At 41.7% G+C, this 12,646-nt stretch overlaps 1 protein-coding gene across 2 annotated transcripts; it reads left to right on the forward strand.

The window, feature by feature from the left end:
- Nucleotides 1-1,330: 1,330 nt before the first annotated feature.
- On the forward strand, nucleotides 1,331-12,622 carry LOC105833073 (fibrillin-1). Of its 2 annotated transcripts, XM_012674499.3 has the most exons (21): nucleotides 1,331-1,648; nucleotides 3,300-3,614; nucleotides 3,755-4,183; nucleotides 4,522-4,669; nucleotides 4,883-5,097; nucleotides 5,463-5,618; nucleotides 5,721-5,873; nucleotides 5,991-6,128; nucleotides 6,619-6,913; nucleotides 6,997-7,178; nucleotides 7,258-7,592; nucleotides 7,727-7,986; nucleotides 8,121-8,441; nucleotides 8,564-8,652; nucleotides 9,068-9,124; nucleotides 9,266-9,609; nucleotides 9,810-10,249; nucleotides 10,349-10,679; nucleotides 10,763-11,015; nucleotides 11,444-11,573; nucleotides 11,738-12,622. In XM_012674499.3, exons 1-21 carry the CDS (start codon nucleotides 1,564-1,566, stop codon nucleotides 12,141-12,143), a joined length of 5,082 nt encoding a protein of 1,693 aa, XP_012529953.2. In that variant the 5' UTR covers nucleotides 1,331-1,563; the 3' UTR covers nucleotides 12,144-12,622. The 2 variants fall into 2 exon arrangements, with proteins under 2 accessions (XP_012529953.2, XP_012529954.2); XM_012674500.3 differs by lacking the exon at nucleotides 9,068-9,124 and having other exon boundaries at nucleotides 11,738-12,143.
- The last annotated feature ends 24 nt before the right edge of the window (nucleotides 12,623-12,646 follow it).

Genomic DNA, 12,646 nt, shown 5'->3' on the forward strand with positions numbered 1-12,646 from the left:
CGGCATCAATAACGCGACAACGATCGATGGCGGGCGATTCTTTTCGAGAGTCCCGGATAAGAACGCAACGTAAATTCAACCAAGGTCTGCATCGACGATCAAATTTACGCGTCAATATCATCAAAATAAAATGGCCAACATTATTTTTAAATTTTCCTCTTGATAATACCTTCTAACTTTCAAATTTTATAAACATAATTGGTCAGAGGTCTCATACAGATTTCTCCTTAATAGCAACAAGTAATATCTCCACTTATAAGTGAGAACTTTTTTTACAGATATAGATTAAAGTAAATTTTCGTTTATTGAGATTTAGAGGCAATACGCTGCTAGTGGGTGGTACGAAATTTTGCGCGACAAGGAAGCCACTGTTGAGAAAGCCTTGACAAAAAAGCTGCTTTGTGCCGCGGCCTGGAGCAGCAGAAATGGAAAAAGTTACGAGGACGGCGAAGAACTCGAGAATGAACCGCGAGCGGCGAGGCTTATATTCGCTTTTGCCTATTATATAAACCCTGCATAAAACGTCGGATTGAAAAAAATTAAAAAATATAGACATTTTGTCAAAAAGCAGAATTCAGAAGAATTCAGAAGATATTCAATTGAATATCTTCTAAATTCTTCGCATTCAAATAAATGCGAACCTTTGCATTAAAAAAGATTCACTTCTTCTGCTAATTGTTATCGGATTCAGAGGTATACAAGATTTCATGGTTCTATTTTCAATATCGCACTGAAAAGTATTGGCCACGATCCAATTCAAGATTTTTGCAAAGTATTAGAATTCACGATAAAATCTCGTGGATGCGAAACACTATTTTTGAATAAGACATTTTATGCAGGGAAAACTTACGCAAAAGAACATACCAGAAATAAACAAAAACGATTGCGATAGAAAGAAAGTGTAGTTTGAAATATAGATTCGTTATTAATATCTTTTGGTATCAATAACATTTAAAACAGTATTTATTTTTAACAAAGCCTACAATTAATGTTTGGAAGTTCCCAATTGTTTCCATCAAGTCATCAAACGATGTGCTGACGATTTTGAAGATTATCACGCTTGTCTGTCTCTGCTCGAATTGCGCTATTAATCAACACACGGAGTCTGCGAGAATATCGCGCGTATCTAATGAGACAGAGAAAAAGAAAGAGTAAGAGAGAGAGAGGGGGGGGGGGAGAGAGAGAGACGGGAGACTTGTCAAGTTGTCATACTATAACGCAACAGAGTATATTGCGCGTAGAAGGAGGGAGGATGAGGACGAAGGATAGAAGGAGAGGTCCGGGACCTGCGAGGGAGATGTACAAAGGTGCAGATGACAAAACCAAAGTGCCGGCGTACCAAATGCTTCAATGCAAGCTGTGCGCTCGTCCGAGACGCATCCGTGGTGAAACTATTTCGGAACGGTCGCTCGCAAGTTCTTTTCGAAGAGATTAAGAAAAAATAGTAAAAAATTAAGAGGTCAAATTAATCTTTGAAAAGAAAAATTTTAATCGCGCTGTTTCATTGACGTGAAAAGTCACGTAATCATAATTTCAATCGCGGTGATCGATCAATGAGGGAACATGGCACGTTATATCGATTTCGCTGTGTCCTTTATTATCCTTTTCTTGATGGTCCACCTGGAGCAGCTGGTCCTGCATAAACGAGGTATCGTTCGTAATCCGAATAACGATTGAATTCTCGCTTGAATCGCTATAGAATTAATTTGCTACAGATTATTTAAGATTATTAAAGAAATTCGACTGACCGTCAGAAAGGTGCAACTACAGTAACTTATTTAATTTTAATTTTTTTTACAATATTTCTCATTTTTAATATAATAATAGATTTTTACATAAAAACTGGATGTGTGTATTTTAAATTTAAATAAACTCTAATCTGTAGAGTAGACAAAGCGTAGAAGTATATTGTATGAAAATTTTTTTGTAAAAAAAATTTTAATTACGTATTCCTTTTTCTGTATAGAATTATTCGGCCGTTAATATTTGCGATAGACTAAATTTCATTGCGTCATAACGATGCTCAATGTGTATACCGACATTAAGCAAATCATTCTATTAGGATAGTTCTCCATTGACCTAGGCTTATTTGCGCACGCACATTACTATGAGTTGCGTTCGATATTTCAAAACTTCGAGACAGTTCCACGAAATAAAATTCAACCGCCAATATTTTAAAGATATCGATAATTGTATTTAAGTGAGCGACATGGGCGCAGGCAAAATTTTTCTTTGGTACATTATTTTTTTACACTTACAAATACGTATTACACAAAATATTCTGTCGCGACTTCAAGTATACATCGCTTTTTTCTTCCTTTGTGAAAGATTTGTATGTAATCTTTTATGCTTTGACGTTCGTCATAAAATTCAATTTAATAATTCGAAATTGTACTACAACCTCAACATGTTTTATACAATACCAAAAAGAAGACGCGCCCGACGCCCATGGTACGCAATTTCGTGCACACGGTGCGTCGATTGATATAAATTAATTTTCGCATTATATGTAGATCGGACGCATTGAGGAACAATTGAGATCGCGAAAGCGCTATTGGAGGATCTCTAAGCTCTTCGTAGAAACTGTTTGCGCGCTAGATTGATATATTTTACAGATAAAATTCGCGACTTGCATCTATCAGTGAGAAAACACACGATGTCTGAGAGGAACGAGGTTTTAAGATTTTTCCGCTCTTATCAGTGCAAAGCGCATTTTTTCCCACGCTAGTTTCTCTCGTACATTTCTTTAATACATCTATAAATAGTCTCAAATTTTTTTGTAATAAAACTGTGAAAAACGGATCATACTCTTTTTGTCACGCGTTTTTGTATCTTCTGTCAAAATTTCCTTTAGTAGTAATGCAAGTGGAAGATATATATATATATATATATATATATATATATATATATATATATATAAAATACATATTCTTACGTGAACGATAAAAGAGAGGCTTGGGAAAGTGATAAGCCTGACAAAAATCAAACAGAGCATTTGACCTAGATCCATCTCGATCTTTTCGAGTTAATTTACAGCATAAGTAAAGATATAAATTCAAAATATTTAAAAATATTTCAAGAAACCACGTACATTTGCTCTTAATTTTAGTATATTTCTTTTCAATTAACTCAATTTATTAATCACAAAAGATTCAAATTTCTACATTTTAGTCAAATTAACTTGTAAATATATATCGCCATTAAATTAATATATTGGATACGTCGTGTAATAATCCGCATCTGTTATTTTAAGTTGAAATTTACACATCGTCTCGTTCATTTTTTATCGCTCGAAATAGCGTTCGTTGTCGAGGGAAGAATGGAGGCTCAGTTCGAGAAATGCTGCGGCCTTGGTACCTCTTGGGCTCAGGAGGGTCTTAGATGTGAGAAGTTCACTGGGCCCGTGACCGGAGTGCCGGCGGTGCAGCAAGGTCTTTGCTTGGAGGCTGTAGACATTTGCTGCGTCCGAGCCTACCATGAGCTGCAATGCGAAAAGGGAAAAGCCGACGCTCGTAAAGGTCTGGCCTGCGTGACGAGCACATCGTCGCAAAAACCGCCGAAGACGCTCGGCCGCGGCGATTACCATCGCGACTGTTGCGAAGGCTGCAAACTAGGTGGCTTTTACTGAATTTATGTCTCATGAATTATTATGTCGTGAATACTTAACGAGCTTTCTCTATCAGCGTAATTCGAATAAATTCGTTCGTATCGATTATGCAGACGGACGAGCGTCTTATAAATCTTATATTATCAGGTATACTCGCGGGGTCTATGGGTCAAGGATGCTCCTTCAAAAGCTTCTCGTTTGGCATTCCTTGGGACCCCGCGTTCTTGGAATGTTGTCACGAAGCGTCGCCGAGCTCCACGACGGATCTTACGAGTGAGCTATCGAGCGAAAGCTCGACCGAAACCGATCAAGATTTTTCATCGCCCTCCTCGCCGATATCTTCATATTCGCCGTCGTCGTCGTCGTCGTCGTCATCACCGTGGTCGTCGTCGTCATCATCACCGTGGTCGTCGTCGTCGTCGCCGTCGTCGTCGTCGTCGTCATCACCGTGGTCGTCGTCGTCGTCGTCGTCGTCGTCATCGTCGCCTTCTTCACCAACATCCCCTTTATCTACATCATCCGATAATCCATCCTCTACATCATCGGATTCTACGCCATATTCGATACCCACTCCAGGTATACCGGACAATTTGATATATTATTATTATTAGTATATAAAATTATTATATAAAAAGATATATTATTATTATTATTAGTATCCATACAATACAACATTTTTCAAAAAGCTTTCTGAAACATGTGTGCTGTATGGGTACAAACGATATCATTAAATAAAGTAACACAAGTAAAAATATATTTGCGCTAAAATCACACCGTAAATGAATATCGAATTGTGGATCACATTCCTTAAGCGCACAGCAACGGAAAATGTCGGCGTAGTTGTAACTTATTCTTTTTTTTGTACTTTATATATGAGCGCGACTTTAAATCACAATTAACGTTTTGATTCACAGAGCTAGATGATATCTGTCAACTCATGAAAGGCATACTTTGCTCTGATATTTGCGTACCGACGCCGGGTTCGTATCGCTGCGAATGTCGCGACGGCTTCACTTTATTGGAAGACGGAAAGACTTGCAAGCAGGATCAACCGATCGACAGGTATGAATAAAATATGGATTCTTAATGTATCATCTTTTTATTGGATAGGTAAAGTGTATTCGCGTCAATAATTAACTGAATCGCAGTTAATTATTGGCGACGTTATAGCGAATAGTGTAAAACGACGAAAAATTTAATTTTATTATGTCAATTTGTGAAACGTGTTGTTATTAGTAATAAAAAATATTAATAAAATCAAATGTCCACTTTTAGATGCAAACCAACTCATCCTTGTCAGCATCGGTGCACCGATAACGGGGTAGCTGTTGTATGCAGCTGTAAATCGGGATACGACTTGGCCGAGGATGCACGTTCTTGCATTCCAAGATCGAGGACCAAAAAGATGCCGGATAAAAATGCGGATAACGAATTGTTGCCGTCGTGTCCGACGGGCTATCGTTATAACGTTACCAATCAGGTGTGCGACGGTACGTATTCAAGAAAACGTAACGCTCACGTGTAAGTAAGGAAATGACATTTGACATTTATTACTTTTTAACACGACAACAGAAGCACATCCTTGTTCTCGTTTACCTAACATAACGTTACTCGTTCATGTTTCATGTTTCTCGTTCACTGCAACATCACGTCGCTATGTTGACTGCGACATTGTCTTATCACTGTCTCGTACCTCGCTTATGTGAATTGCGATTGAATTTGTATATTTGGTTTTTTTTTTTGTAAACTTAATTTTCGTTCAATCGCACTATGCTGCTTGTTTTGCGATCGCGCGTTGAATTTTCGCATGTGATCGTCACTTTTCGCTGGCATCGCGCGCCAATCTATCGATCAGACGTGGACGAATGTCTGGAGCGCAACGTGTGTCCCGGCGGATGCCAAAACACCATAGGATCGTATATTTGTATCAGGGAGAAGTCCGTGAAGGATGCACCTTACGAAGCTTGCCCCCCAGGCTACGAATGGCAGCCACTGAAAGGTGAATGCACAGGTAAGAAGAAGCGTATCTTTTTACAAAGATACGATCAACAAAAATTGTAAACTATAAATCAAGATTATTATAATATTATTACATGTTTGCGTTAATTTTTAGATATCGACGAATGCGTCGTCCTGCCGGCTGCCTGCGCCGCCGGCAAACCGTTCTGCGTGAACACGCAAGGTAGTTACGCGTGTCTCGAAATGACCGGGGTGAAGTCCTGCCCTGCGGGATTCAAGTTCGACAAATTGTCACAGTTATGCAAAGGTAACGTTGTTAATATTTATACGATCGATTTGATTAATTTATCGACGAAAACGACAAATTTCCTGTGGGAAAAATTCTTCTCTCTTTACGCATTTCTCTCGTTTATTTGTTAATCAGACGTGGACGAGTGTGCGGAAGATATTCACAGCTGTCTGGCAGATGTCGAGCAATGTCGAAACACCGAGGGTGCTTACGAGTGCGATATGAAATGCGGGAAAGGATTTACGTACAGTATCGGGCTGGGCGTTTGCGTCGGTGAGCTTTCTTCGTCTCAATGATTTCAGTATTCAGTATAAATCTTTGCTACTGTAAGGGCACGACCATCGCTTTTTAACAAAATAAATTCTTATTACGTTTTGAATTTTAACTTCCGGCCCTTCTACTAGGTAAATGTGTGCATGCGCGTATATATCGGAGTTGCAATTTTCTTTCGTTGTAAAAAATGAAGCGAATAATCGTGAAAAACGATGTGGATTTCCTTGGGAATGAGTTTGAGTTCGCAACTACGATTTGATTTTGCAACGCTTCATCCTTATCTCTCATGCATGTGAGTAATAAAGTTAATTAACTTCTTAAGCGCTACTGAATTTTTGATAATCCGTATGCGATTATGATTGATTAAACGTAAAAATAAAAATTAGATGAAAGTCAAGATTTCCAAGCTTGAGACATGTATCCGTCGACTGTTTTCTTCAAAAGTAAACAGGTCACGTGATTCACCATTAAACGACGCTTTTCTTTTTAGACGTAGACGAGTGCGTCGAATCGCGCAATCCTTGTCCCGATCCGAGCACGATATGCGTTAACACGAAGGGTGCGTACAAGTGTACAAAGACAACGGCGAATTATTTTCCAATCGACCAGGCTCTATCTGATCACCAGAAGAATGTGCAGTCGGGTTCACGGATGACTTGTTCCGCGGGATACAAATCCTCTAATGATTCCGGAATAACGAGATGCATCGATGTCGACGAGTGCAACGAACAATTGCATTCCTGCGAGCTCGATGAGCGTTGTATTAATGAAATTGGTCGTTACAGGTGCGACATGCGATATCTCTATATTATTTCACTGATATATAATTAAAGGAAAATGTTAATGAATTATTTTATTTAAAAAAAAGATGCGTAGCAATTGAAAACAACGGGGATACATCTACCACGGAGGAGATTAATGACGATCAACCCGATGATCAATTTAGCAGGGAATACAAATTAGAGAGAACGAGCATTTCGTCGGTCAACAATGAAATCGAGGATTGTGGCGACGGCTACTTTTTCGATAGAAAATCTGGCCGCTGTATCGGTAATTGTTTCTTATTTCCTCATCGAATAATCTTGTTTTATCATCGAAGGTAGTCATTTTGATAATCTTTATATCGCAGATGTCGACGAATGTGCGAATAGAATAGCGACTTGCGGCATAGGCGAACGTTGCGTGAACACGGAGGGAGGTTACCGATGTTCTCCAACCTGTCCACCCGGTTTTCGAATGCGCAACAATTCTCGATCTGTGAACAAGGCCAAAGAATTTTGCGAAGACATAGACGAATGCCTGCTCGGCTTGCATACTTGCAACGACTTGACTCATTATTGTATTAATACGAATGGCTCCTACGTTTGCGGAACGAGAACCACTACCGCCAGCATTATCGAGACAACGATGAGCAGCACGGCAACAAGAAGATCGTTCGTCGGTTCGCGTTACAACAAAGTACAGGTGCCTGATGAAAACAATTTTGCGAGTTACGATTTACACGTTCGCGCGATCTTGCGAGAACGACACACAGATGTATTATTCGTAATAATGGTCACTTTAACGCAATTCTCAATTAATTTATATTTATGCGTCAGGGCACAGATCGTTACTGGTCCACCGAACCCTGTAGACTGGGATACAAGAGAGACGCGAGTACGGGCTATTGCGTGGACATAGACGAGTGCGCGGTCGGTCCCGGATGTCGAGAGCACGAGAGATGCACGAACACTCCAGGGGGTTACGATTGTTCGCCCCTTTGCAGTGCCGGCTGGTATTTTAGTACAACGACGAAGAGCTGCCAGGACGTGGATGAGTGCTTATTAGGCAGACACGATTGTCCTCAGAGTACACATAGGTACGCGTCTTTAGTTGTACAGTTGTATCGCGTGTTTCTTTTTTTCTCTAACAACCGATATTTTTTTCCGATTTATTATTTTCTTACTTAATTGATACCTGAATTCATCAATAGCCGTAAATTTTGATCCGCAGATGTATCAACGCCAATGGATCCTTCATCTGCGAGTTGATACCGCCCTGCAGCCGTGGCTACAGACGAGTCTTCAACGGCACCTGCCTGGACATCGACGAGTGCTCCGAGAATCTACATAACTGTCGACTTAATTTGCATCAGTACTGCGTGAATAAAGAAGGTAGCTTCGAATGTTTGACTAGACTGCCCTCCTGCCCGTCTGGATACAAGTATTCTTTGAGCACTCTGCGATGCGAAGACGTTGACGAGTGCTTAATCGGGCAGTACAGCTGTGACGCGAGATTCTCCGAGAGATGCGTCAACCTGCCGGGCACATACAGGTACGCAAAAACTTTTTTTTAAAATAAAATCTATTGGATGTTCTATCTGGGGTTTTATATTAGATAAGTCTAAATAATAAAATAGAAGCTTTTAAAAATGTCCGATAAAATATATGTTGCAGGTGTGAAAGACCTCCTCCTCCTCGTCAACGTCAACGACCAGCCTGTCCATCAGGCTATCGATATCATCCTAATTTACGTCGGTGTACAGGTAAATTTAATAATTTTTATAAAGTATATTTTTTAACATTAATGAAGTGGCTTTTATAAATAGTAGAGACAATTAATCATTTGTATATTTTTGGCTGTTTTACAATTTTATCTTTACTATTCTTTTTAGTTGCAGGCGTAAACCTGTGTTTTTCAATACCGTGTTAACAACGATTTTAGATATTTTTCCTATTTTCAGAACTCGGCAGAACAGTATCAAGCTCAGATTGACTGATTGGCGCATGTTCGTGCGATAAATTCTTTGTGAATGCATGGATAAATTGTACTGTTCCTGTCGGCTTTCGACATGTACAAATATCACTTCTATTAGTCACAAATATCATTTACAATTGTTTGCGTTTTTATTGCATCGAATTACGTGTTTGTGCTTTATATGTAGTTCTACATTATTTCAGTTGCTTTCAACAATGCTTTTATAATCAGAGGTTTAAATTGGAAGCTTAAATGCCAGGGTATGTTTTGCAAAGAGTAATAATATTTATAATAATATCAATAATAGTAAAAAATTATTTAAAAGTATCAATTGCTTTAATACAGAGGAAAAGTTATGTTCGAGTTTCCTTATCTGAAGCACTTGGTTTGAAATTATACAGACATCGACGAATGTGCGGAAGGGTTGGACATGTGCGGCGACAACGAGATCTGCTACAATCAGCCAGGTGGTTACAGCTGCGCGAAGTCACCCATCCCTGTAACCAGAAGACCGACCACGACAGCGATGCCCGCGCCGGTGAATCAGAAGTGTATGCGCGGCACCAGGTTCGTGAGGAATCGCGGCTGCGTCGATGTCAATGAATGCAGGGAGCTCGAGGATGCTTGCAGCAGCAACGAGGAGTGCGTCAATACCGTAGGCAGCTATACGTGCACCTGCAAAACCGGCTTCAGGCGCGATAATCTCACGCAGGCTTGCGTTGATATCAACGAGTGTCAGTTGAAGGTAAGGACAACGAGACTCTCCCGAGAGATGCTCACGTAAACGTATCGGTATCACGCGCGATCTGACATTTATCGCGTAAACTTAGGCATGCAAAGAAATGAAAATATTGTGACAGATTGGATATCACGCCAAGGAAAATAAATAAAGCATGTAAAGTCTGCGTTCTCTCGCCTCAAATGCCGAACTTGTTTCCCTCGAAGGAGAACGACTGCCTGCCGACGCAGCGATGCGACAACACGATCGGCAGCTACACGTGCACGCGTTTCTTACCCTGCGGTACCGGCTATACCCTGAACGCCGCGACGGAGATTTGCGAGGACGACGACGAGTGTGTCTTGGGTACCCATGACTGCGGATCCGGATACCAATGCAGAAACACCCTGGGTTCGTATCGCTGCGATCGCATTCCTCGCATACCGACTCCGCAGCCGCGCACGTCGCCAATGACGACGATGAGAATCGCGACGGTCACGACGACGACGCCAACGTCATTGACGCCAGCCGGACCGTCATCCTGGCCAAACTGCCCGCGCGGCTTCGAGCCCGGCTCCAGCGGCAAATGCGTGGATATAGACGAATGTCGGAAAACACCGAGTCCCTGCGCCAGGTCTATGTGCATCAACACTCTGGGATCCTACAGGTACGCGTAATGTCAACCGAAGATATATATCTATAAAGAGAGAGAGAGAGAGAGAGAGGGAGGGAGGGACACGTTATTAGACGCGGGGAAATTTTACAGATGCGCGTCCAGGGTAATCTGCGGACCCGGTTACACTCTGGATCCCGTGTCCGGACAGTACTGTGTCGACGTAGACGAGTGTCAGGAGGGAACGCACAAATGCGGCAAGGGCCAGACCTGCGAGAATCGGCAAGGCGGGTACCATTGCATCTGTCCGTCCGGTCACGCGGTCGGACCCAACAACGATTGCGTTGACATCGACGAGTGCAGCATTTACGGTGGTAGTAACATTTGCGGGATGAACGGCCGCTGCGAGAACACCGTTGGTTCCTACAAGTGCGTGTGCTCGGAGGGCTTCGAGAACACCGCGGGAGGAATCGGTGCCTGCCAAGTAAGTGTCAAGCCGTACAATTCGGATAGATGACGATACTCCAGAACGCTCTCGTCTCGTAACGTAATTGCGATTGCTTTCAGGATATCGACGAATGTCAGCGAACGCCAGGACTCTGTCAGCACGTGTGCCTGAATGTGTGGGGCAGCTACAGATGCGGATGCGAAGCTGGATTTAGACTAAATGCCGACAACCGATCTTGCAACGACATTGACGAGTGCACGGAATTCAAGGATCACCATCTCTGCATTGGCATCTGCGACAATACGCCGGGGAGCTACGCGTGCAAGTGTCCCGAGGGATACCGGCTCGGTGTCGATGGTCGAACGTGCCAAGGTGACGACTTTTACGTTTATATGGAAAAAAAGCGATTGTACGACAAATAATAAAATAATAAAATATTAAGACGTCGAAGATTAGAATACTGACCGGGGCATCAAAAGATAGACGATACACGTTCGTGTATCAACGCTATTAACGTGATCCCGCGAATCGATAGAATGAAAAGTGAGAGCCCGTTCACGCGAATTACGGTGTTGTAGCTCTGCGAATGTGTTTCACCTACTTTGATAAAGTTGAAACGGCAGTGCAATTTGTACTTGACCCGTTTGCCGACGAATCGTAGCATCAGCTCGAGTCACCGGCACACGAACGCGCGCTCCCATGTAATCTCCTCGATCTCGCGCAATCATGACATCGTTGGCGGTCACGATATCACCACGTGCTCTGCAACATATCTAATTGTCTTCTACGTGTGTTCGCAGACATCGACGAGTGCGCTGCTGGTCAAGTCTGCAGGCAGCCGGACGAGATGTGTCAGAACACGCGAGGAAGTTACCGTTGTTTCCAGATAAACTGTCCCTCGGGATATCATCGGGACCCCATGAAGAAAAAGTAATGATTGGATTTGATGAAGATGAACTGCGTATTCAATTTTCTCTAATTTGCGTTTGATGGTTTATCTGATATCAAATTAATTTCGAACACAGATAACTTATTTGAGATTATCAATTTATCAATTTCATGATAAAACCATAAATTTTCCTTCGTGATTTCAGCCGCTGTGTACGCTCACGTATCTGCCACGGAAACGAGCTGGCTTGTCATCGGACGCCCTCGCATTACTCCTACAACTTCATCACCTTCGTGAGCATGCTGCCTCTACCGTCCACCGGTCAGCTGGAGCTATTCACTCTACGAGGAAGTCATCAGCCCGATTCAACGATACAGTTCACCATGGCATTGGTGGATGTGCGCGCACCACCGGGTGTCGCTCGCGCCACAGAGTCCTGTTTCGCCCTGAAGAGACCGATCCCGTCGCAGGCGGTCCTGGTGCTGACGCGCTCGATCCCGGGACCGCAGGAGATCGAGTTGGATCTCAGCATGGAGGTCTATCACGACAGCGTGTTTGTCGGGAGCGCCGTCGCTAAAATCTTTATTTTCGTCTCGCAATACGAGTTCTGAGAAGATCTTTTGAGGTCAGATAGAGATGAATGGAAACGGAAGTCAAGATTGTAAAGTGACGTAATTTAGAGATACGCTTAATTGCCTGATTTACGTGATTGTCTCTTCTTTCACGATGTTACCTGTAATCGTAAAGGCAACAGGAATTACAGTCTCAACTCTTGAGCTACATGGTAATTTTTTGAAAAATTTCTTGAAGTCTTTCTTGTCGTTTTATAGTTTGTTGAATAAAACTCCTGTTTCACGAACATTTATCTCCACGAAATAAAACGTAATTAATATTTTAAGCAACGTACGTTTAAGATTAATGATACAGATCCTTTTCGTTTTTTTCTTATTTTTAAAATTAAATATCAAAATGTACACGCGCCAGCGTTTCGATCGTAGATATGTAAAAAAAAACATTCAATGTATATAGATTCTTGTAAGTTAACATATGTAAAGGATAAAACATGGAATAAACTTACGTTTAGATGTAATGTGAAAATTATAATAATTTCCAA

The sequence above is a fragment of the Monomorium pharaonis genome, chromosome 4 (assembly GCF_013373865.1).
Source record: "Monomorium pharaonis isolate MP-MQ-018 chromosome 4, ASM1337386v2, whole genome shotgun sequence".
In the NCBI taxonomy this organism is placed as follows: Eukaryota; Metazoa; Arthropoda; class Insecta; order Hymenoptera; family Formicidae; genus Monomorium; species Monomorium pharaonis.